Genomic DNA, 24,211 nt, shown 5'->3' on the forward strand with positions numbered 1-24,211 from the left:
GTCTACGATCGGACATAAGCAGGAGGCGTCGGAATCGGAGCTAATAAGCAGGTCGGACGGTGCGATCCGCCCGATCCGCTGTCACTTTTTTCAGGCCACTATCATGCTTGGTAATCATACTTGGTCTCTCGGACGTGCTGACTGCTGACTGCCGACGACGAGGCCGGCATCAGATTACGACAAAGATAATGAATGGCGTCTAAGTTTGGGGAAATGATGTGATAATGACTAACAAGGTGGCAGGATGGCGTGGATTCTATACGAACTCTATCCCACAAGCTATGCTATGCGGTGATCTCCGAGGAAGGAAGGACAGTAGCAAACGCATCGGCCAGTTCACTCAGAACCACAGACACCAGAGTCTCAGCGCTGGCCCCGGGAATCGCTCGGTCACCCACGGCATCACTGGCGATGACCACATCATAGCCGCGTTCACTGGCCGCCCGGGCAGTGGTCGACACACACACATGCGCCATATATCCCACCAGGACAACCTTCTTTCCCGCATCTCCCAGACCCGTCAGGTATTCATCGAGATCGGTCTGCGCAAAGGCACTCGGGAAATGCTTGGTGATGACCTTCTCGCCACCGCGCGGGGTCAACTCGTCGAATTCCTTGGCGAGGTCGGTGTCGGGGGTGAAGACGGGGGCGCCCTGAGGCACCTCATGAACAATGTGGACGATGTTCTTGCCGTCGCCGCCGGCACGGTACTTCTCTAGGAGGGCTGCGATCGCCTTGCGGGTCTGGGAGACGTTCGCGGTCTTGAGATGACCGGTGGCGTACTCGTTCTGGGCGTCGATGATGATGAGGCTGGAATTTTTGGCAGAGGCGGTCGAGGGAGGGACCCCAATCAGTTGGCGGAAGGACTGTACGGAGGACATTTTCTGATTGTGGGATTGTGAATTGTAATGAGGACACTGTACGAGGGAGATCTGTGATGAAGGTGGTTTGCGAGAGGAAGAAGAGTGCGGGGAAGAAGAAAGCTGCGATATTTAAGTCATGTACGGGGTCTATACTCTAGACCTCGGGCAACCGGAGTCTTTCACTCTGACAAATCTATTCGGGGATCAAGTTAATTACACAGCCGGTAACAGCTTAATAATGACAACAATGGCCTCAATGGACAAGCTACGACGAGCTTCCTCATTGGGATACATTATCCGCCAAGCATTTCCGGATCCATAGCGCGGTCTGCGTTGGACAGCGGGGAGACGACGGAGTAGTTCTAGTCCTACTAGTCAATGACTGTGCATTCGTCCGAACTGTGACACCGGCATCGGACTATGGCAGGAGAATGCAGGCGTATTCTTCACCGGATACTCGTGTTGGTGATTTCCACATTCGTCTCGATCTGCGTGGTCGTCCAGATCTTCCCATTCGGCACCACGATGCGCTCCTCGCTGGTGTTGCTGCCGTACCCTTTTCCAATCTCGGTCGGCATAACCTCGGCATCCTTGGTCCTCAGGGAGTTCATGGTCACACTGTCTTTGAAGCGGGAGAATCCCCAATGGATTGGTTTGGACCCCGTGAGTCTGGAGGATCCGTACTTGCGCCCGGATGAGTACTCGCCGATGAGTCGCGGCAGGAAGCGGGAGGCAATCGCCTTGAAGGAGGGAATCGAGGCGGCCAGAATCCCCACGTTGGTCTCGATCACGGACCAGTACATGGCGCCGCTGATGGCGTAGGTGAAATCGGCCGACTTGAGCATGGTCGGGATGTAGGTGATGCGAATGATCGAGGAGATGCAGGCACTAGGAAGGCGTGTCAGTGTGCCGATTCGCCGCGGCGATCGAGTGACTCACAAAAGTCCCAGGCAGAGGATGAAACCCAGGGCCAACTTCTGCTTGACCGGCATCTGTAGGCGGAGGAGGACTTTGATAGGGAGCGAGTAGGTGAGCAAATCAGTCAGGATGTTCAAGGCTGCGTTGGCCAGATAGAAGATGTTGATCTCGACACACTGACCAGGCAAGGACGTGTTCCAGGCTTTCGGGATGGGTCGACACTGAAAGGCTGCCACCATGACGAACACTGTCGCCTGGGTGCCGACAATGCCCATCATGATCAAGGACATGCGCGTGAGCGTCTTGTCGCCGATGCGCGTGTAGAACCAGCAGACCGACGTTTTGATGAAGCCCAAACAGGCCAGATAGAACATCGAGCTGAGCCATACGACCTGCCATGGTCAGCACTGCAACGAGGATTCCTTTCGGAGGGTGCCTACGAAAGAATAGGAGGGCAGGTTGCTCTTGTCCACGTCATCGAGATGAGAGCCCAGTCCCTTTTTGACAGCTATTCAAGGTCAACTGCGGATTCCTATGAATACAGGATATTGTACTGACAGACGATCGTCACACTGATAAAAGCCCAGGAGAAAAGCTGTGTGTATGTGTGTGTGTGTCAGTAGGGACGCGCAATTGACTGGTTTCCGGTTCCTTACGCATGCACACACGATCAAGTCTTGAAATCAGTCAATCTCCTTTTCGCCAGCATCTCGCAGAGGATGAACTTACAATCATCCATGCCGACATGGTTCAGAACGACGACTCGAGCAAACATTCGCAGACAGATGACAACAAAAGTAACGACCGCAAAGGCAATGGAAATGCCTACCACAAATGGCCCCTGAGAGTCAGATGCCATGATGAATGGTCCGGAATGTCAAAGAGGGACAGGACGACGGAAGGATTAGGATGAGAGGGATGGCTTGTTCTCCTTTATTCCTCGCCCTCTTTGATCATCGTCTCGGAATCTCGAAGATCTAATTATGCCGCTTCCTACGAATGAGAACAGTGGAGACTGGAGATCGAGTTGATATGTCAATTCACGAGCAGGGATTCTGCATTGGTCGTCACATCCCGTCGACGCCCCAGGGGCGTCAATTAGGGTTCTTCCCGGCTAAAAATGCGCCGACTACAAGGATCTAGCTTCACTTGAATGCCTGAAACTGATTGACCAAGCCTCTTCCCAAAGTAGCAGGACGGGACGCATGAAACCGAGGGAATTACTCCTCGTCTCAGTTGGTCTCTCTACACCGTACGCCGGATCGACCGATTATCGAGACGCCTGTTACTGGCACCAGAGGGGTTGTGTTGGGCAACGTCGACAGAGGTTCCTGGATGAGATGGTTGCCTGTTTCGCAGTTAAGAATGAGGCGTCGATGCAAAGGTGGGACTGTGCAGTAGTCTAATCCACTTCGTATTATTAGACACTGGAATATGGTACGGAGTAGATAGTGGATTAGCGGACGGACAGCGATTGAGATCGGTTCTTTTGGCCATTGCCCGAGTTTAAGCTGACTGTCCCTGCAAACTGGTGATCCGTTTCATCTTCCGAGGTCCGGATAATATGGAGGATAGAGTAGACGGTCCTTATGATAATGGCCACGTAGGGGATAACACCGAGAGAAAAGGTACGTACGGAGTAAATAATCCGTGAGATCGGCCACTGTGGCGTTGAGAGAAAGGATGCAGAAAAAGCAACGCTGAATTACAAGTCAACTATATTGGGAGATGTATCATAGGAATGTCTCATTTGCTTCTTCCACGGAATCGCTGCACTTCGTCCCCGAGAGCCGACTGTATATAGAGTAGTGTTCGCCACTGACTTTGTTCCCTCTCCGCTGTTCTGTGCATGTATCAGGAATTATATTAGAGGTGATCCTGCTTTGCGATTGCTGTTGATCGTCATCGGTATTCTTTGGTTGTTGATACTAGATGACTGGAGCCGGAAATAGTGTCCACTGCAACACCAACCTCGACGTGTCCATCACACCCTCGAGGCATGAAGAACACCATCGTAGGTGTGTACAGGCTAGAAAGCGAGGTCTCTTTCTGTCTTGTTGACTAGGACAAAAGTCCTGATTTCTCCGAGTAAGGCCGTCACTCGGCCTCGCTTCAGACGCGGAAATGGACAGAGACAAAAAGCTCCACATCCGCAGTTGGCCTGGAGATCGGCACTGACACCAACCTATCATGCTACCCAATGCCTCGCTCGGTAACGGGAGAGGGGCCGAAACTGGGCTGCCTCTAACGGTTGTCTCGCTGATCTCTCCTCGCCGGGTTTAGACTGGGATATCGTGGCGGAACTTACCATTCGCTTGTCTCGGTCCTCGACGGGTTCTGCGGAGTTAATAACTACTCTGTACTTACAGTGGCAAGTCAAAAATATCGACTTCTACCTTACACGGCGACGACTCAGTCTGGTTAACTACTCCGTAGCTAGAGGTCCATCGAGAGCAGGGATGTTGCTGACTGCTCCAATGGCCGTCAGCTTCATCCGCCTCCGCGCATTAGTTTGACGCACGATTGTGACACTGCGGCCAGGGTCAAGCCTGCTTCTCGCCCTCTGACTCGCTGCACGAATTATCCAGCCTGCTGGCAGCTGCAACCCGAGGCTCGCGCAGACGAATTAAGCGACTGGATTGGGAAAGGGCTTTGTATAATTCGTGTTCACGGATTCTACCTCGCATCAGTGCGTTGAGCGCTCATCCCCCCCCTCTTCGTCTAGGGCATCCACATGGTCTTTGCGCGGTCGCACTCGGGGGAAGGGGGCCGGGGGGGGGGGGACAAAGTGGCCGTGATTGAGGTTAAGTTGGCCTTAAAATCGATGGCACGGCCTTTGTTTCAGTGTCCTACGAGCACCGTTCCCTCTGGTCTTAAACCTATCCCACGCGCATCGAGTCACCACCATGGGTCTTAGGGAAGAGATACTCGCCCGACTCACCTTGAGCCACGTGGTTCTAGGTCTTGTGGCGTATGTTTTGCTCAAATTCGTGTATCAGATTGTCTACTATCACTTTTTCCACCCGCTGTCTGTCTTCCCCGGGCCCTTCTGGGGAGGAGTGACCAGGCTTTGGATCGCATGGCACAACCTTCGCGAGACTGAGTTGCCAACCGTGTATGCTCTGACGAAGAAATATGGTACCACACACCACACACCATCTTATCACAGGGTCCTCGACAGCAGATGCTGATTGATCATTGATCCCCGAGTAGGCCCCGTGGTGCGAATCACTCCGACGCTCCTGCTTGTTAGCGACCCGACCAAACTGCCGGACATCTACCATCGCAACGCCGACAAGACAGGACACTACATCACCGGAAGTTTTGGCGAGACGGAGTCACTGTTCAACATGCGATCGCATAAGACGCACGCAGCTTTTCGAAAGCACCTGGCGGGACCTGTAGGTTGATTGATTGCTATGCGACCATCGAACAACTGGGACCACGGCGTTGACAGTCCGCAGTACAGTTTTACCAACGTGAAGAAGATGGAGCCTTTGGTGGACATTCGCATTCAACACTGGATCGACAAGCTCAACGAGAAATTCGCTCAGACAGGGGAGATTTTCGATTTCTCATGGTGGGCCGTGTAAGCACCCGACCGATCGCCATCCGGGAGTTGACGCCTAGGACTAACGTGATGGCATGTTTGCAGCTACATGGCGTACGACATCATCAGCGAGATCGGCTTTGGCGCCCCCTTTGGCTTCGTCGAGCAGGGCCAGGATGTCGGCGGGCTCATTCAGGGTTTCCACGATGGTCTGCCGGCGTTCGGTCTCCTTGCTCGTCTGCACCCCTTCACCAGCTGGATGAAGACCACCTTCATGAAGAAGTACCTCGTCGCCACTCCCCAGGACGATTCGGGAATCGGCGTCCTCATGCGTTTCCGCGACCGCCTGATCGACCAACGGTTCCGCGAGCTCGAAACGAAGAAGGATATCGGTCGCATCGACCTCCTGCAGACCTTTATCGAGGCGCGCACCGAGGATGGGTCCCCGTTGGACATGGAGTATCTCAAAGCGGAGGTGCTGCTGGTGCTGCTTGCGGGCGCCGACACGACCGGTACCGTCTTTCAGGCCCTGGTGCACTTTCTGCTGACCCATCGCGACGCATACCGGCGTCTGATGGAGGAGATTGACGCGGCAACGGCCCAGGGATTGATCTCGGACCCTGTCCCGCAGTACGACGAAATCGTGGAGCATCTTCCGTACTATGTGGCATGTGTTCGGGAGACGCTGCGGCTCAACCCCCCGGCTCCAAACATCTTCCCCCGGTATGTCTCCGAGCCTGGGATGGATCTATATGGCAAGTTCGCGCCAGCTGGGACCGAGATCTCGGGCAATCCATGGATTATGCAGCGAGACAAGAAGTTGTATGGAGAGGACGCGGAGGAGTTCAAGCCCGAGCGTTGGCTCGATGCCGAACGGGCCAAGCGGTACAACAAGTATAGCTTCACATTTGGGTACGGAGCGCGAGTGTGTCTGGGGAGGGATATTGCCATGATGGAGCTGTACAAAGGGCCATTGCAGGTGGGTACTTGTATTCCCCGTTTCACTGTTGGACACCAATGCTGAGCGCCCATCAGTTCTTCCGCCGATACCATGTCCAGACCGTGACCGACAAACCAAAGGCTCGATTCGTGATCAAAGGAGGAGTCGGTTTCTATCGCGATGTATGGGTGACAATCGACCGTCGCCTGCCACAAAAGGCATAAGGGGACCCTACTGCTGATCAGTAAAATGCAAGTGGACTTCAAAAGTGTACCCACGCTTACTTTGTATCTCATTACTTCCCACCCTACAGAATGAACTCGCGACTTTACGATGTTTGTTGCATGATCCTCCGGACGTATCGAATCTTTCTACTGCCGGGCCGGCAATGCATGCTTTTCGGCCTATTCCCCGACTCTATACTTGGGATCTGTCACAACATCTCCCTTGCGTTGTTGATTGATCAGATAGATCATCGCCGTCCGATCCGGACAATCCACCATCCCTTGCTTCAAGAGGGGCTACGCTCTCTCAGATTAGGTTGAGATTTATCAAAATTACCCTGTCATATCTATCTACCTTATGCATTCGTGCATTAATGCTTACGCAGATAATCTGCTTGATGCAACTGTTTGTGCCTCGAAAACCCCCTGACTGATCGACATCACACCGCAGAGGCCAGAGCTCAACCCTGCAGACATGCGTGTATGACCTGTCAGCACTCAAATTACGAAGTGATTCAGAAGCAGGAACCATTCGTGGTTGCCTTCGCTCCACCCCATCCCCAGCGGGCAAAAAATGCCTTCTTGACTGAACCGTTTCCCAGCTTCCCTAACTTCAAGTCAGCAGCCATCGAGCATCAGGCCACAAACATTGTTACTCAACTCACACCACCAGTGATATGGATATGTCTGAGGCAGGGTGCGACCCGAGTCAGACAAATTCCTGTTCTCTGTCGCAGTGGGCCTTTGAGTTTACGCCCAAGGGACCGGCGTGTGTCAGAAGCGGCCCGAAAGCGTCCCATTCGTCGGCGTCCACGGTCAAGGCCCAGAAGACCAAACTAGTCGGATACCTAGTGCTGGATATCGTCGCCCGCCAGCGTGTCATTGGCGTTGTTGTGTCCATCCCCGCTTGACCGGGATTTGGTCCAGAAAGGGAAGTTATCCCCTCTACGTGTGCCGTCTGGTCTGGGACGGGACCGGGAACGGGGTGACCTGGAGGGGTGCAGAACCTCGGTCGTGTCCATGGAGGGGTGGAGTCGGTGACAGGTCCCTTATCTATATGACGAGTTACATTGGGACGCTCCTCACTCCAGTTGTTGTTGGATTGAAGAAACCACACATCCGAAAACAAAAAAAAAAAAACATGGCAGCCACCAAGACTATCCAAGTGCCCCATCTGGGCGGCATCACCGCCGGTTATGCTCTATCCAACGACCGGTACGACCCCGCCAAGCCGACGTGCGTCCTGATCAACTCGATGTGTACGACCGTGTCCCTGTACCGCGATCAGTTCAGCGATGCCGCCCTCACGGACGCCATGAACCTGCTGGCCATTGAGCCCCTGGGCCACGGCTCGACCAGCTGCCCGTCGGAACACTTCACATACTGGGATTCGGCATGGATGGCGCTGCAGGTGATGGATCAACTCGGCATCGACAAGGCCTTTGCGCTGGGAACGAGCCAGGGAGGATGGATTGTGACGCGCATGGCCCTGTTGGCTCCCGACCGGGTGGGCGCCCCTGCATCCGTGAACTATCTATCCTGTGAGGGGGTTCCGTGGCAAACAAAAAAATTACTGACAGATGTCTACTGTTCCTCTAGATCCTCGGGCTGATGCCATTGGGAACCTCGATGGATTACGAATCGGCCGACTCCCGATCGAAAGGGTGCTGGGACCCCGTCCCCGTCCTCAAGCCCTTCTACGAGAAATGGACCAGCGCTGTTCCGACGCCTGATTTCCTGGTCGATGACGTCTGGTGTGGCATGGTCGGTGGCATTGGGTTTGGCGCCAGTGCGTCGGAAGAGTTGAGTGTGTTCTGGACGAAGACCCTGAAGGAGGTCTACAGGGGAGACGAAGGCCGGAAGAAGGTCCGCATGGCGGTGATTTGCCTGTTGTCGCGCGATGGACTGCTGCTCAGACTGGGTGATATCAAGTGTCCCGTGTACTGGTTACAGGTGAGTTCCAACCCTCTGGTAGGTAGGGGCTGATAACGTAGAATACTGCTAAGACGCCACAGGGCACCGAGGATACTCCATTCGGCAAAATAGTGCCAGCAGAGCAGATCAAGCTCTTCACCTCGTCGCCCGAGGCCAAACTGGTCATGATCGAAGGGGGAGCGCATTATCTGAATGCCACCAATCCAAAGGAGGTGAATGCGGCGCTATTGGAGATGGTGAACAAGTATAAGTGATAGCATCCTCCGTAAATAGAATTTCTTTCGATAGATGATGAGAAAGAGAAACCATGCATTTCCTTATGTTTCAACTTTTGCACGGATGTCCGGCACCAGATAGGGATCTCCAGTCTCTCAATTGCCGAAACAGTCCCCCACAGCCACAGCATGACAGAGTTTGCGAACACGACGAGTGGAGTCACCACCATTAGACTTCCCTTCATAAAACACCATTGTGACAATAGCGCGGGAAAACTCCGTCGCTCTTTTGTGAAGGCCTCAACCCTCCTCACTGTCCTCACTCTCCACTTGGCCACGCTTCTGGCCCACTTCCAGCGCCAGGATCGACCATTCTACAGCTGGAACGGGCTAGGGTCACCCAACGGCCAATGGACCTCCTTTGGTTTGTCGAATCAGCATCCTAAAAAAACGCATGGTAGCTTCCCGCCAGTAAGGGGCGCCTCGTTAGTCTGGCCCTGGGATTTGTCGACTGTCCTGATGGCTGCAAGCCAACGATTGTCCCAAATCTTGCGGCCTCCGGAAGCAACAAGTATCATTCCACCATAGTGGGAAAAATTTCCTGTGCACCGCATTTTACAAAAGGAGTATGGGCTAGACTCCCCCCGTCTGGCCACAGCTCTCAGGCGGGAAAGAATTCAGGTACGAGACGGGAGAGGTCATTTTCTGAGGGACTCAAGTTATAATGGCCTTGTTCTTCCTGCGGCCAGTCGATCATCCCACAGCAGTCTCTCATGTCGTGAATCACCTAGAATGGCAGACCAAGAAGATTCGCTGCAACCATGGACGATTGCGACCACTGCTTCGGTGACGGTGCTCGCCTTCGTCATGGTCTGTCTGCGGCTTCTGGCCCGATGGGAGAGGAAGCAAAAGCTGTGGTGGGATGACTGGATGATTATGTTCTCCATGGTAGGGGCTTACCTCCACCTCCCTTGACACGGGGGTATCTAAACTAACAGACGTAGGGCTGGAACCTGGTCGTAGTCGGCTTCATCTTCGCCATGCTCAAAGAAGGCATGGGCCTGCATGCCGGCACCGCCGTCTCCGTCTCCAAGCAGGTCATGATTGCCAAGTTCCTCGTCGTGGCCGAGATTCTCTATGTATTCAATCTGGTCTGGACCAAGCTCAGCATTCTGCTGATGTACTACCGGATCTTCCATTTCCCCTACTTCAAGCGCTGGGCCTACATCATCGGCACCTTTGTCGTTCTTTGGGTCATCTGCATCACCTTCCTTTTTATTTTCATCTGTGTGCCGGTTCAGAAGCTGTGGTATCCCGATCTGCCCGGACGGTGTATCAACCAGGTCGGGACGTGGATCGCCAATGCCATATCCACCATCGTGACCGATTTGGCGATTCTGGTTCTGCCCATGCCGCAGGTCTGGAAACTGCAGCTGCGTCTCTCCGAGAAAATCGCCTTGACCGTGGCCTTCAGTCTCGGATTCTTGTACGTGCTCCCCTGACCGTGGACCTGATCAGACCCTGACCAACGAAAACCCCAGCGTCGTCTTCGCCTCGGCCTACCGCTTCAGCGTCCTCTTCTCGTACACCTCCGCCGACTCCTCGTACACCCTCGCGCCCACCGTCGGCTGGACCGCCATCGAAATGTCCGCGGGCATCGTCTCCGCCTGTCTCCCCACCCTCCGCCCCGCCCTCCAGGCCATCGTCCGTCTCCTCGGCATCCAAGGCGCCCTGCCGGCCTTGCTGCGCAGCCGCACCACCCCCATGTCCAAGACCGGCCAGTCAAACCCCAGTCAGAACGAGTTGACGAAAGGACACCCGGGCAGCGGTGTCGGGCACTCGGCGCATAGCCGGCGTCATTCCTTCTATTATCTCCCGGATGAGGCGGATTCGGCCGGCGGACAACCCATGACGCCGGAGCGGTTGGATGCGTCCCTGCGGCCGGAGTATGATCACGGACATATGGTGACCAACGTATTAGGCGCCAAGGGGAGGAACGTCGATAACGCGAGCGATGAGATTCCTCTGCATGGAATCCGTGTGCAGAAAGATTTTACCCAAGTCAAGGAGTGATCAATTGACAGCGGAATATATCCTCTGGTCCTGCCAGCATGTCCGTTTATGCTAGCAAGGATCAATAGATATGTCCGGCGGCCATAATGGGGTTTGCCCCTTAGTGTAATCCTAGAGATGTAAACATTTGAGCGCTATTTTGAGCCACAGTGCAAATCCAAATTATGTCTGCCTCCAAGCCAAACCAATCCATGTCCGTAAGCCAAGCACTGGATAAAAGATATCCAAGGCAGAGGATGATGAGATTGCTTGTTCTAGGCTCTTCGGATGAACATCGTATTATCAGTGTTCCCTTTTTCTACGGTTATCAGCTGTTTCAAAAAGCGAATAACCAACCCTTTATCGCGTTATACTGGCTATTAATGGGCAAATCATCAAGGGTACCTGTCAAGCTCCCTGTAGAGACGACGATGTCGATGCTTAGTCAACCGAAAGGGACCTGCAAAGAAGGTCGCAACTGCTCGAGTGACCTTCGTCTGCAGTCTCTTCTCCAGGATCGTCTGCAGGATCGAGTGCGGATAACCCACGGTGGATGATGCCCAATCTCCCGGCGCCTGTCGGACCGTTGACCTCGTGTCAGCTGTCGGATCCGACTCGAAATGCAGCTGATACGGAGTCGCCTTGGACTGTTCGAGCCCCTCATTTAACTCGCGCCGAATCCCCGCCCGCCTCTCTTCAGCCGCACTTCATCTACTAACCATCCATTTTCCCGGAAAATGCATGGCCCTTCGCGCCCGTCAGCATGAAGCGTGGGGTTTATAAGTTGCACGCCGCGACTGTCAAGTCGCTGGTTGTAACATCACATTACTTGGTGCTGGGCAGATGACCGGACTCCAATCACACCGGTGACGATAATCCTTGCCTATGCCACAAACACACTATTGTTCGAATATATGATATAGATCGAGTCCGGGGGAAATGACTGTCCAAAACAATCAAATCCCCGCAATCTACGCGCGGGCGATCGAAAAGTACAAGGATATTACTAAAGAGGATCTCGATGTCGCCTTCCTGTGCAAGCTCCAGACTGTCGACGACCTGGCCAAAGAGATCGATGAGCGTAACAAATCCTTCAGTGAGTACCGTCATAAACGCGGTGTCATCTTTGATGCCATGCAGGTGGCACTCATTCCAGTCCAGCTGTTCGGCGACCTGGCTGCCGGAGGCGCGTCGATGGTCTTTCCTCCCAGCAGTCTTGTTTTTGGCGCGGTGACCTACCTCGTGACGGCTGCCAAAGGAGTATCGAGCTCCTACGATGCGATTGAGGATCTGATGGGAACACTGAAGGTGGGCTCTCTTCCACCATTCACCTGATTTGTCGGTCCTGCATAAACCCATCTAATTTTGTACAGGATTTCACGATCCGGTTGAAAGCCTATGGTCGAGAGCAAATTTCCGAAGACCTTAGCGACAAGCTGAGTGACATCCTCACAACGTTGGTGGAAATCTTCGCCCTTTCGACCAAGGCCATCAAGCGAGGTAGACTGCTCAAGTTCACCCGCAACATCCTCCTGGGCACCGATGACGCCATCAAAGAGGCAGTGGATAAATTGGATAAGTTGACCAAAGTGGAAGCGAGCCTCGTCGGTGCCGAAACCCTGGTCGAGGCCAAACGGACAGGGCGCGTGGTGGACACACTCCAAACCACTGTCACGACGACGAATGTCACAGTCCAGGAGACGGGAAAGGCCGTCAATCAGATGACCGTGCAGGTCACCGAGGTGCATGAAATGCTAGGCAACCTATTGATTGCAACCAACGGCAAGGACGAAAAGCATGGGGACACGGCCAAGTCACAGCGCGATCTTGTGAGGAAGATTTTGCAACCATCCGCAACAGACTCGGCACAGGATTGGTATGACAGAATCAGCAAAACCCGTGTCCCTGGCACAGGAGATTGGGTAAGGCACGAAGACGTCTTCCAAGGCTGGTTGGCTCGAGATCTCCCGGTCATGTTCGTCTCTGGCAACCCTGGAGCTGGTAAATCCTATCTTTCATCGAGCATTATCACCTTCCTTAAAGACCAATACCCGCAGGGGGTACAACATCCCTCACATGTCTCCATAGCGTACTTCTTCTTCAAGGATGACAACCCCGCCACCAGGTCATTTCACCAGGCCCTGCGGGATCTCGCCCATCAGATCAGCAACAATGATCCGGCATATGAGAAGTATCTTGCGGCCCTTGGGGATTATGGGAGCGTCAGGACTTTGGAAAGTGCGTGGCGGACCCTTTTTGTCAACTATTTCTTAAAGAAGGAATCCATTACGAGCAGTGTTTATGTCCTCTTCGATGCGGTCGATGAGGCCTTTGAGGAGGAAAGACTCGCCTTCTTACAGCTTGCCAGAGACATTCTGGACTCCCCGAATCGCGGCCGTTTGCAGTTGGCCATGGTTGGACGGCCGCATATCAGCGACCAAGTGGCTGAAGCACTCGAAACCAACGTCCCGACAATCCATGTGACAACGCTGAAAAATTCCGCTGATATCGATCGCTACATCAAAACTAGCATTCAGAAATCAGTGATCCTGCGACGCGTCTCGCCAGCTCTACGGAAGGAGATTACCGAAAAACTGTCCGCAGGTGCCGAGGGCATGTTTCTGTGGGTGAACCTGATGCTGCAGGAGCTGGTCAAGAAGCGCAACGAGTCCAGTATCCGTAAGTGCCTCGAGCAGGCGCCCAAGGGCTTGAAGGAGATGCTGCGCCACGTCCTCCTGAGCTTCTCCGCCAGTCTGAACGACGAAGAGTTGGAATTTCTCAACGAACTCCTGCTCTGGGTCACCTGCGCCGTTCGTCCTCTGAGCCTTGGCGAGGTGGAGGCAATCCTCGAGTTGAAGTCAGCCGAGGGAGACGGGATGATTTACCCTGAAGGTGCCCTGCGCAAACAATTCGCTGCCTTCTTCAACCTTGACCGTGAGGACGGTCTGACCACAACGGAGCTCCAGACCATGGCAAAGAGGACATATGAGTCGGACGACGAGGATATGACTAAACTGGATAGCGATGACGAGGACGCTTTTGAAGATGTCGACAACATCATAGACGTTGATTCGAACAAGAAGTCGACCACCGTCACCTTTAGCCACGCATCCCTGGGCGATTTCTTCCGTGACCCAAACGAAGGCAAGGTCTCTGCCGCGCAGGACAAATTGCCAGTCGGGGTTGTTTATAAAGATGCCAAAGCTCATGTCCTCCAGACGTGCCTGAGGATCCTCCTCGATACCAAGTTTTCCGAGAAGGCTGCGGACCCCAGCGTCATGGAGGCCTACGCCAAAGAAAATTGGGTACAGCACCTCCATTCAGTGCAGCCCGAAGAGACCTCACTCGAGGACAAAAAGACAATCGCCAGCATGCTGGCCCGGATGTTCGGTACGGAAGAGAACATGGCCAGATGGTTGGGAATGAGAAGTTGGGTCTCGACAAGCGACAATCTGAAGGCTGTTCAGCGCTGGTGGAATGATGCCGAGATTGTCGAGTCGCTTGCTGTCAAGGAGGCCGAATTTGTCCTTTCCGTCAAGGAGAAGCCTGTAGAGACCTTCCGACCCATCGCGGAGCTTTGCACCAAGAAATGGTTAGCCGAAGACGACTGGGTCCCCACAGCCCCGGCGGCTATGATTATCAGCTATCTCAAATGTCAGAGAGGGATCGACGAGGATTTTATGGAACATTTTGCACTGACTGCCGCCGAGGTCGTGGAGGCTGCCGAATGGGGCCAGATCGAGAAGACATCTCGCTGGTACCAAAGGGTCGCCGTGGTGCTGCGCTACACCGGCCACATAGACGAGGCTCTGGACTACTTTACGAAGGCACTCGCCCTAGATCCAGACAACTGGATTGCCAAAGCGGGCATGGCCATAGCACACCTGAGCAGGAAAGAATGGGCAACGGCCCTTGTGCTCGACGAGGAAATAGAGGCGATTCTGGAAAGGAAGCTCATTGAGCAGCCTGACCAGAAGGAAAAGCTAACTGCACACTTGCACGCCATACTAGACCGCATCGCAACCTGCCACAAGCAGCTCGGGCAGGCGGAGAAGCACTATCTGACGATCAAGAAAGCTCTTGCAGTTAAACCCGACTGCAGCGCGTGCATGTATGGGATCCTGCGTTTCCAGAACGAAACGGACCGGTTCGATGAGACCATCTCTCTTGTGAAAGAATTCGCCGATGCACAAGTTCCCCATAAAGAATACAGTCGACTGACCGAGTTTCTATGGCAAATGCCATCTATGGATGACGAAGTTCTTGAGTACTTAGCCATCGCTGGCCAGGCTACGGAAAATCTCGACCTCATAGTACGTTCCTACCGCGATGCCGCCCGAGCGGCCCGAAAGTCATCCATGACGGTTGTGGCCGCTGATTTGGACCTCTCGCTTGCGCGTCTGTACTCGGAATACACCCGAGAGGAAGAGAAGGCGACGAAGCGGTGGGAGAGGATCCTTAACACGTACGGATCCGCCAAGGAAGAAGGCCAGATTGGGTCGGCCAAGGTCATCGCCTCCTCCAAGCTGGCCCAACTTTGGCTGTGTCATGCCGTCGATGCTGGCGTGGGTTCTCCCGAGGCGGAGGAGTACGTCAGACGATTGGAGCAGTTGGTAGCACGGTACAAGACCGAGGACACGTCCGCTTTCTGGGTCGCCGCACGGGCTCGGGCGATTTCCTTGGGTGTGTGGTACCGCCTGATCGGCCGACACGATGACGCGCGGGCTTTGCTCGCTCCATCCGTCAAACGGGCTATACAAATCTTATCCGACGATGACCCAGAGAACGATGAGGCAGGATTGACTGATTTGCAAAATGCTTTGCTCGCTGCCGGCGATGCCAAGAATGTGGTTGCGATTGCCTATGCCCTCGGACAATATGCGGATGAATACGAAGAGGAAATTCAGGACGACGAGTTCGTCTACACCTGTGATGGTCCATGTCGAAAGGTGTCGCGAACGATGGATGGCATTTCGTTGTGCTCGATCTGTTTCAACACGGGCTTTTGCAAGGATTGCGTGGAGGTGCTGCGGACGGGGGCCATGCCATTCCAAGTATGTAACGCAAAACATGTAAAGGATTTCGTATATATTCCGCCTCGACCACAGAATGTTGAGGCAAACCGCGTTCTGCTGGAGGGACAAGTTCTCACCTATGAGGAATGGCTTGCTCAGTTGAAGAAGGAATGGAAGGTGTAGGCAACAGTGGCGAGTGGCCAGCTTTGTCAGGATCCAATAGCACGCAATCCATTCGAGTATCGCCGCATGTTGATTTGTTTATTTGTTGGATGGAGACTATGAGGATGATGAACTAAATTGAGGAGGAGGGAAGTAGTCGTGAGAGATGAAGAGGGAGAGAGACCGAAAGACAGCAACATGTCTGCTGGCCTGCCAGAATTATCAGGCACCAACTACTATTACCTGTACATTCCCAGACTTGAATGTCGATAGTCCTATGGCAAAATTGTCGCGACATCATCGTAGAATTTCGATATTATCAAATAAGACATATAGATATCCTAGAGGTGTGCTTAGGATACTACTCTGTAGAAATTAGGTGGAAATCAACAACTACTTTAGTCAGGTATATCCAGAATCCACCGCGTAGATCCATTTCCCACCCACGACCAGTAATAGCCTCCGCACACGCATCATCTCTTAATTTCTCTCAGTCCCCAGACAGGTTAATCCAGTGTCAATTGTCCATCAATTCCACGGTCGCATTTCATCAAGATCATCCTATTATACCAGATTTGACTCTTAGATTCAACTTTATTATTATTCTCAATTGAAATAACTATCCTGATTGGCCATGTCTTTGCCAACGAAAGGAGAACAAAACCTCCCCACCCTCCTAGCGTCGATGCGACCTACAGTACACCTAGAGACGTTTGTCTTTCTCACCACAACACAGCCAATTGAAAATCTTCCCCTTCAGTCTCTGAAACCAGAGATGCTATTTCAAGAAGACGAGGGATTGAGCATCATCACCACGAAAGATCTGGCCGAGTCACATGGATTGCTCGACTACACCTTTCCATGCAAGAAGATCTCATTGACGGTGCATTCCAGTCTGGAGGCCGTAGGACTAATTGCTGCGATCTCGTCGAAGCTCGCTAGTCATGGAATTAGCACCAATGTTGTCAGTGGGTATTTCCACGATCACATCTTCGTGCCTCTAGGACAGGAGGATGCTGCTTTGCAGGTGCTGCAGGACATGATGAAGGCAGCAGAGTCAACAATACAGAAAGAACCATCCCTGTTACATGATTTGTCAAATTGATTTATTGAGCCGATATAATAAACTTCGTTAGGAGGCTCAATTGGGTCTACGTACATTGAATGACTGCGATCTAGAACCGTTGCTGGGATCAGGCAGAAGAGAGGGGTTGACTCACAAGGCTGTCGAGCGAACACGTCGACCAGTGAACGACAGGGATATACCAGTCCGAGTCATACTGAAAGCGACAAGGCTGATTTTCGACAAGACACATTTACTGGTGCGCGACTAGGGGACTGCTGCCTGGTAGTCGTCACTTGAAACATAAGAGTGGCCATTGGCTCCTCCAGGTTCAACCGACTTGTAGAATCTATCTATCTCTACCTTAGGTTTCCCCTATGCGGTACGGACGTCGTTCTCGGGACATCATTCCTTCCGAAGACAGTGAGTCGGACATAATGGAGGTCATCAACGACAACGTCATTGTCGCCAGCAAGAAAGATACGGAAGACAATGCAGATGACATGGCCGAAACTGTCAAGTATGCCCCCCCAGGGACGATCTGCGAGGTACACAACCTCTACCAGTCCAAACGCGATGACAATGGTCGCACTTCGTGGACCAAGAAGAAGCCCGATGATCTCCCCAGCACAGGTGAGGACCCGGAGTCGGCTCAGTATGCTCTCATTGTCCGCCATGTCAAGTGCTACGACGGTCGCAAACCTCTTCAAATCCACTCCATTGTTGTGCAGAGCGAGCGGCTGAAGAAAGTCCTCGGAGAAGTACTCGATGGCTATCCAGGCGTGACCATGACCTTGGAACGAGTGGAATTCCGCAGTCCTTTCAAGCCTTTCGTTCATCGATGGGAGCGATTTGCGAGTGCGCGTGACCAGGAGCTAGACTCGGTGACCAAATCGCACGTGGACCTTCTCTACACTACCCTCGAAGAGGAGCTACGGGATACGATTGCCCGTAAAAATGATCCTTGTGCTCAACGGTGTCGTCACCCACGATCTGCTCTGGACCATCTTCGAGCCCGAGGATGAGATCTTCAGTATGGTTGGCGGTCGCCCCCGAGCCTTTCGGTTCAAGTCAGGAGAGACAAATTGTCGGACCGGCGCATTTGATCTTGAAGCCCAATACATTGATTTCGACGGTGAGGACTTCGGTTTCCGCGACAAGGACTTCGAAGTGGTACCGTTTGGTGGCACCATGCCCATCACGGCTCTTCCGGTGTTTCCCCTAAGACATCATAGTGACCAGATATCCATTCGTGACGCCTTGATCGCTCGTGGAGCAGTCTGGGAGACTTACAAGGGGTATCATTTCAAGTATTACGAAGGCCTGGCTGTTGGTCGGTACATGAGAAGGGAATTCAAGTTCAACATCAAAAGCCGCATCATCATCGACGCGGAGGCATTCAACACCTTCAACCCAGACGAGTCTGTCTCAGTGTACCCTACTTGTGGAAAGGAACTTACTGATGACGAGCGACTGCTGGCCGCTCCCACTTTGCGTGGATATTCGCTCAAAGAGAAACGGTGGCTGGAGTTCAATCTTGACAGTGTCAAGGAGATCGTGTGGGATGCACAAGCCTTCGATTCCCTGGTACTGCCGCAGGATCAACAGGATCTCAAGACACTGATTCTGGCCTTTGCCAACGCGCAGTCCAAACAAGCGGATTCGTTTGACGACGTGGTCCAGGGCAAAGGGCGCGGAATCATCATGCAACTGAGCGGGCCGCCGGGTGTCGGTAAGACACTCACTGCGGAGAGCGTTGCCGAAGTGATGAAGGTACCGCTGTATGTGATGAGCGCGGGAGATCTAGGGACTTCGGCCTCGAGGGTAGAGGAGGCGTTGAAGGATATCCTTCGGATGGTTCCCAAGTGGGGAGCAGTGCTTCTGCTCGATGAAGCGGATGTGTTCATGGAAGCCCGCAACTCAACGGACTTGTGGAGAAATGAGCTGGTGTCGATCTTTCTACGCATGCTGGAGTATTACGAGGTGAGTTTCTATTCCGTTATCACTACCAATAAGCTGACAATTATCCTCCAGGGCATCCTCTTCCTCACTACCAACCGCGCTGGGAACATTGATCCAGCTTTTGAATCTCGAATCCACGTCTCCATCGTCTACCCAGATTTGGACATGACTTCCCGTCGCCATATCTGGCAGCAGTTCCTGACTCGCACTGCAGGGACTGAACAATTCTCCGACGAACAGCTGGAGACCTTGGCCGGGGTGTCGTTGAATGGCAGACAGATCAAGAATGTGCTCAAGACAGCCCATTTGCTGGCATGGTCGCAGGAGAAGCCGCTTGCTTACGAGCATTTACAAACAGTACTCAAGCTCAGGGAGGCTACGTTGCCTACTGCAAATGGGGTTTGACGAGGAAATCATTCAAAGACAGACATAGCGAATTTGAATATCCTGAACTCTCCAAAAACTGTAGATCAACTCATCAGCTGCTGATGTGCAAGGCTGCCTAAGGCAGGGCTGACTACCCCTCGTTCGTGCTACATAAGACATTTTGCTGGGCTGCACTGACCAGCATAACATCTAACTTGTCGTAAATCATCGCCACATTTCTGTGACCTCGAACCATGACGCAAAAGAGAAGCAAAGACATTCTTCCTAGCTTACTTGATGCACTTCCATCTGCAATAATCCCTGACGATGTCGACGTTGCATCCATTGCCAGTTCCTTTGCTAACTCTCTTGCGCGCTTGTCAGCATCCGATTTTGCCGAGGTCGCTATCTGGCGAGATTGTTTCGCATTGACTGGAACTCCTCGGACAGTTTCCGAGGTCTATCGCAACCGGTGTTTGGCGCGACGAGCCCAATTGTTCATCGTACAAGCAGACGAAGCACATGTTGTGCGTATTAGCCCATCGTGTAGCTGGATCGACGTTCCTTTCCGCTTCGAAGCCAATGCCAGCCCTGCGGCATGTTGTTCTGGTGTGCTCTCCTTGATCCCATCGGGCGAAAATGGCGATTACAGAATCTGGATGTTGCAGACTTTGCTGGATCGATTTAGGGAGTATCCTAGTGTCGACACGCTTGATACAACGACTCAACGCCCCTCTGTGGGTGATTCCATGACTGACTTTGACTGTCTAATCGTAGGGGCTGGTCATTCCGGCCTCAATGTGGCCGGCCGGCTGAAAGCACTAGGGGCGTCTTATCTCGTAATAGACAAGAACCCACGTGTGGGCGACAACTGGCGTCTTCGATATGACTCTGCAAAATGTGTGTTCTTCAGGCTCTTCCACGGGAATGTGGCTTAATAAAAACAGTACACACGATCCGCGACTATTCCCATCTGCCTTTTGAACGAAACTTCGCCCATATCGACCATGAGTGGTTGACTAAAGATGATCTCGCGGAAGGGTTCGCCGCATGGGCTGAGAAGTACAGGATAGTATGGTCATCGGAGGCATCGTCCCTGACTCTTTGCTAATCAATAAAGCGTATATGGACACGCAGCGAGCTACAATCCGGTACGTGGGACGACTCGCACGCACAATGGACCTTGAAGGTCAGACAGACCACAGCAGGTTCCGAACTCATCAAAATCCTTACGTGTCGCCATGTTGTACTTGCCACTGGTGGACCGTGCAATAAACCACACAAGCCTTTCTATCCTGGGGAAGAGAGATTCAAGGGAGTTGTCCAGCATTCGGCGAGATATCATAACGCGCGGAACTGGAAAGGTCAGCGAGGTGTCGTGGTTGGAACGGCCAACACTGGTGAGCAACCGACAAAGTCATGATGGCATGTTGATGCTCACGTTGAATACAGCCCATGATGTCGCTGAAGATATGCTTGACGCTGGAATGGCATCCGTGACTATGGTCCAACGCAGTCGGACATGTTAGTGCAGCATTCCTCTGCCCTGTTCACTGTTGTGACTTTATACAGATGTACTTCCTCAGGAGTACTTGACCAAAGTCTGGAAACGTACTTGACGCCTCACCTCGGAAGCCTCGGAAACATACTGACCCTTGCCAGAAATCCTGAATGACCATACACCACTCGAGACATCCGATCGTACACTCTTCGCGCGGCCATTAGCAGTAAGCCGCCTTATCACCATGGCTGCCTTGAACTCCCAAGCAGAGGCTGAGCCTGAGCGGTTCGCAGCACTGGAGCGAGCTGGCTTCCGGACGGAACGCTACGGAGACCTCATTTCGCTTCTCAGCGAGCGCTTCGGAGGCCATTACCTGGATACTGGTGCTTCTGCAAAGATAGGGCAGGGCTTGGTGAGTCGCCTTTCCAAGAAATCTCAGACGGCGTATTCATCGGCTCCAGATCAAGGTCAAGTCCGACAGCCGCCTCGTGTCGTACGCTGAAGATGGTCTCCTATTCGAGGATGGAACCCATTTGCCGGCCGATGTAGTTATCTATGCCACCGGGTATACAGGAAGCCTCCGCGACTCGGTGCGAGAATACTTCGGTGAAGGAATCTATGCGCAGGTGGAGGATTACTGGGGCATTAACCAAGAAGGCGAGCTCAAAGGCGCTTATGTACCTACCGGACGTATGTTTCCCGAAAGGTGCGTGCACTAGGTTCTGCTACTGGAACTGACTTTGTGAACTATAGATCCCGGCCTGTGGTATATGGGAGGAGGAATGGGCCAGGCTCGGTTTTTTGCTCGCTTCGTGGCGCTGCAAATCCTGGCGCATCTGCTTGGAAATCCATTGCCAGTATACTCTAAGACACCAGTTGTTGAGGGAGGTTGACTCAAGGGTAAGACAAACGGCATTCGAGGTGTTTCTTGGTTGTGAAACGAAGCAGATGTCGAGAAACATATATATTTGCGGAATGGCAAAAGTACGCCGGATAGGCTTTCGCATTGGGTTGGTTTTGTTCCCACCTTTAATCTACATAGATTGAAATATATTGGGAGATAGCTGGCTGAACAAATTCTTTCTACTAGATCTACTCTCTAGTGATATTGAGATACTCAGCTCTTGTATTGTTGGAAATGCCTCAAAGTGAACATGACGGAAACCTGAGGCACTGGCAGGTGACAGTGACGCTAAGCCTTTTTGGATGAGGTGCCTGATCAATGCCAACCCACCAATGGGAGTCTAGTCGACCACGTGACTTCAGAGATTGTCTTGCTTCCCCGTCGCTAAATTGCGACGAGTACCCACCAGTAGTTGATCTCGAGAAATCGATCTAATAGTCTGGCGACAACTGGAAAGGAGACGAAAAAGATGAAGACTATTCAGCTCGGTCAGCTGTCCGATTTCAAGCAGTCGCGCTACGTGATTCATCTCTCCGATGGCAAGCGTTTGGTGTTGTTCCGCTTGCCCACTATCGAATCTTCCAAAGGCAGCAGCCCCGCGGCAAATGAAACCGAGGATGGCTGGTGCTATTATGCCATGGAGGCCGAGTGCCCTCATGCTGGAGGGCCTATGGAAGACTCTCACGTGGATATCGAGGATTCCGCCTACATTGCGTCATGTCCGTGGCACGCGTACGACTTTAATGTCGAGACTGGGGAGTCGAGCGTGGGCATCAAAGCATGCACGTTCCCTGTGAAGATTGGTGATGAACAGGTCACTTTACAGTATCCGGGCGATGCTTCCCCGGTACGGCTCGACCCCGTCAGCGAGAAGATCAAGCTGAAGAAAGGCTGTGTTTCGGAGCGTCCAACCGTACAGCCCGTATCGCAACAGACGACACCGGCCAAGTACCTTGACGAGGACGCCACATTATGTGACTGGGCGGCTCATATCCTGAATACATCAAATCACGAACACAAAATCGAATTAACTGCCCACTTATACGCTACATTCACCGAAAGAGAGAGGACTTCTTCGCCAATGCCTATCGGCAGCGGCTCGGTCACGCCTCCTGATCAACCGCCGCGAGACGGTTTGGTGACTGTGGAACCTCGATCGATGCCCCGTGCCGGAAAAGGGGGAACGCTGAAAAGCCGCATTGCAATGCTGCATGCTCTGGCCAACATTGAACTTTGGGCGATCGATCTCGCCATCGACATCTGTATCCGATTCGCAAGCTTCCAAACACAACCGCAAGCAGGAGACACGCCCCGGGGACTCCCTCGAACGTATTTCCACGATTGGCTGAAGGTAGCCAACGATGAAGCCAAACACTTCTCCCTTCTGCGCACTCGCATAGAAGAGATGGGATCCTACTTTGGTGCATTGCCCGTGCATCACGGTCTGTGGGATTCCGCAATGGCCACGGCCCATGATCTGCGAGCTCGAATTTCCATCATTGCACTGGTACATGAAGCTCGCGGCCTCGACGTCAATCCCATGACGATCGACAAGTTCCGTCGAGCGGGGGACAGAGAAAGTGTTGATGCGCTGGAGATCATTCACAACGACGAGATCACCCATGTAACGACGGGCCATCGCTGGTTGACATGGATTTGTCAGCAAGAAGGCACGGACCCAGTCCAGGTCTTCCGCACGAATGCACGGAAGCATTTCCGAGGGGCCTTGAAGGAGCCGTTCAACCATGAGGCGAGGATGCAGGCCGGCCTAAATCGGCAATACTATGAGAATCTGATGGGACAGCGTGACATCGCTGTCAGCTGAGGGGCCGATATCTCCATTTCAGGTTGTGTTGTGCATCACCTTCCCGGCTGCGCATATCCTTGTTTATCTTGGCCGCACTGCGCCGGGGAGTTGTATGGATATTGGATATGTCATCCACAGTGTCATTGCTCAATGAACGACAGTTTCTCAAACATCAAGGGCGGAGGTTCTATCCGTCAGACCTTCGATGGTGAAATCTAAAGTCAAGCACCCCTACACATTGTGCCTAATATGGCCGTGCCGACATCTTTTGCTTCGTCACTCATTCCGGGGTTGAATGAGGATTGGCCGGCATTGGTCCAGTATATCTTACTGTGAGCATGGGGCAGACAAGCGGCGGGGAGAGCAGGGAGTAAGTTGTTTAGGATGGAGGCCCAGTGCCTACTATGCGAATGGGACCGATCTAATCCTACGTAAGGTTGCTCCTAAAATCGGAACACACTGGGAAAGAATGCAAGAGCAAAGATCGGGTCTGGTACCACGTGTCTGACATCGCATGGCAGTTATGCAGAACATTACCAAAATTATGCCGTTGGTGAGACAACCATTCTGCGGAGAACTCATGACTCGGCGATTCTCTTTATTTTCCCACACCCAAGAGGAGAAACTGGGGTCTGTGGATGCCTGTCAAGGGAGAACACCCAATTGTCGAATTAATGGAGAATACATTTATCAATTCGCAAAGACATGGAAGGCATAAGCTTCAAGCCACCACC

At 52.9% G+C, this 24,211-nt stretch overlaps 11 protein-coding genes across 11 annotated transcripts; 9 read left to right on the forward strand and 2 right to left on the reverse strand.

The window, feature by feature from the left end:
* Positions 1-284: 284 nt before the first annotated feature.
* On the reverse strand, positions 285-1,147 carry AFUA_7G06610 (putative isochorismatase family hydrolase; the record flags this gene model as incomplete). Its single annotated transcript, XM_743757.1, has 2 exons — positions 285-983; positions 1,133-1,147. 2 exons carry the CDS (start codon positions 1,145-1,147, stop codon positions 285-287), a joined length of 714 nt encoding a protein of 237 aa, XP_748850.1.
* A 162-nt stretch (positions 1,148-1,309) lies between these two features.
* AFUA_7G06620 (putative integral membrane protein Pth11-like) lies at positions 1,310-2,155 on the reverse strand (the record flags this gene model as incomplete). Its single annotated transcript, XM_743756.1, has 2 exons — positions 1,310-1,751; positions 1,803-2,155. 2 exons carry the CDS (start codon positions 2,153-2,155, stop codon positions 1,310-1,312), a joined length of 795 nt encoding a protein of 264 aa, XP_748849.1.
* A 2,532-nt stretch (positions 2,156-4,687) lies between these two features.
* AFUA_7G06630 (cytochrome P450) lies at positions 4,688-6,495 on the forward strand (the record flags this gene model as incomplete). The annotated part of the gene is made up of 5 exons (XM_743755.1): positions 4,688-4,919; positions 5,035-5,182; positions 5,239-5,370; positions 5,437-6,310; positions 6,367-6,495. The coding sequence occupies 5 exons, from the start codon at positions 4,688-4,690 to the stop codon at positions 6,493-6,495; spliced, it is 1,515 nt and encodes a 504-aa protein (XP_748848.1).
* A 475-nt stretch (positions 6,496-6,970) lies between these two features.
* Positions 6,971-7,406, forward strand: AFUA_7G06640 (uncharacterized protein; the record flags this gene model as incomplete). Its single annotated transcript, XM_743754.1, has 2 exons — positions 6,971-6,976; positions 7,233-7,406. The coding sequence occupies 2 exons, from the start codon at positions 6,971-6,973 to the stop codon at positions 7,404-7,406; spliced, it is 180 nt and encodes a 59-aa protein (XP_748847.1).
* A 230-nt stretch (positions 7,407-7,636) lies between these two features.
* Positions 7,637-8,684, forward strand: AFUA_7G06650 (alpha/beta fold hydrolase; the record flags this gene model as incomplete). The annotated part of the gene is made up of 3 exons (XM_743753.1): positions 7,637-8,002; positions 8,095-8,448; positions 8,511-8,684. 3 exons carry the CDS (start codon positions 7,637-7,639, stop codon positions 8,682-8,684), a joined length of 894 nt encoding a protein of 297 aa, XP_748846.1.
* Positions 8,685-9,437: 753 nt separating this feature from the next.
* Positions 9,438-10,718, forward strand: AFUA_7G06660 (uncharacterized protein; the record flags this gene model as incomplete). The annotated part of the gene is made up of 3 exons (XM_743752.2): positions 9,438-9,593; positions 9,650-10,131; positions 10,187-10,718. 3 exons carry the CDS (start codon positions 9,438-9,440, stop codon positions 10,716-10,718), a joined length of 1,170 nt encoding a protein of 389 aa, XP_748845.2.
* A 618-nt stretch (positions 10,719-11,336) lies between these two features.
* On the forward strand, positions 11,337-16,188 carry AFUA_7G06670 (NACHT and TPR domain protein). The gene is made up of 2 exons (XM_743751.2): positions 11,337-12,005; positions 12,071-16,188. The coding sequence occupies exons 1-2, from the start codon at positions 11,637-11,639 to the stop codon at positions 15,893-15,895; spliced, it is 4,194 nt and encodes a 1,397-aa protein (XP_748844.1). The 5' UTR covers positions 11,337-11,636; the 3' UTR covers positions 15,896-16,188.
* A 320-nt stretch (positions 16,189-16,508) lies between these two features.
* AFUA_7G06675 (ACT domain-containing protein) lies at positions 16,509-16,979 on the forward strand (the record flags this gene model as incomplete). Its single annotated transcript, XM_001481384.1, has 1 exon — positions 16,509-16,979. The coding sequence occupies one exon, from the start codon at positions 16,509-16,511 to the stop codon at positions 16,977-16,979; it is 471 nt and encodes a 156-aa protein (XP_001481434.1).
* Positions 16,980-17,314: 335 nt separating this feature from the next.
* aaaA (ATP-binding protein) lies at positions 17,315-19,304 on the forward strand (the record flags this gene model as incomplete). The annotated part of the gene is made up of 3 exons (XM_743750.2): positions 17,315-17,821; positions 17,865-18,920; positions 18,972-19,304. The coding sequence occupies 3 exons, from the start codon at positions 17,315-17,317 to the stop codon at positions 19,302-19,304; spliced, it is 1,896 nt and encodes a 631-aa protein (XP_748843.2).
* A 215-nt stretch (positions 19,305-19,519) lies between these two features.
* Positions 19,520-21,906, forward strand: AFUA_7G06690 (flavin-containing monooxygenase; the record flags this gene model as incomplete). Its single annotated transcript, XM_743749.3, has 9 exons — positions 19,520-20,165; positions 20,213-20,337; positions 20,386-20,665; positions 20,718-20,789; positions 20,838-20,876; positions 20,928-21,178; positions 21,228-21,456; positions 21,520-21,776; positions 21,857-21,906. The coding sequence occupies 8 exons, from the start codon at positions 19,520-19,522 to the stop codon at positions 21,657-21,659; spliced, it is 1,782 nt and encodes a 593-aa protein (XP_748842.2). The 3' UTR covers positions 21,660-21,776; positions 21,857-21,906.
* A 233-nt stretch (positions 21,907-22,139) lies between these two features.
* Positions 22,140-23,495, forward strand: AFUA_7G06700 (Rieske [2Fe-2S] domain protein; the record flags this gene model as incomplete). The annotated part of the gene is made up of 1 exon (XM_743748.1): positions 22,140-23,495. The coding sequence occupies one exon, from the start codon at positions 22,140-22,142 to the stop codon at positions 23,493-23,495; it is 1,356 nt and encodes a 451-aa protein (XP_748841.1).
* Between the last annotated feature and the right edge of the window lie 716 nt (positions 23,496-24,211).

This window comes from Aspergillus fumigatus, chromosome 7, assembly GCF_000002655.1.
Source record: "Aspergillus fumigatus Af293 chromosome 7, whole genome shotgun sequence".
NCBI classification, from domain to species: domain Eukaryota; kingdom Fungi; phylum Ascomycota; class Eurotiomycetes; order Eurotiales; family Aspergillaceae; genus Aspergillus; species Aspergillus fumigatus.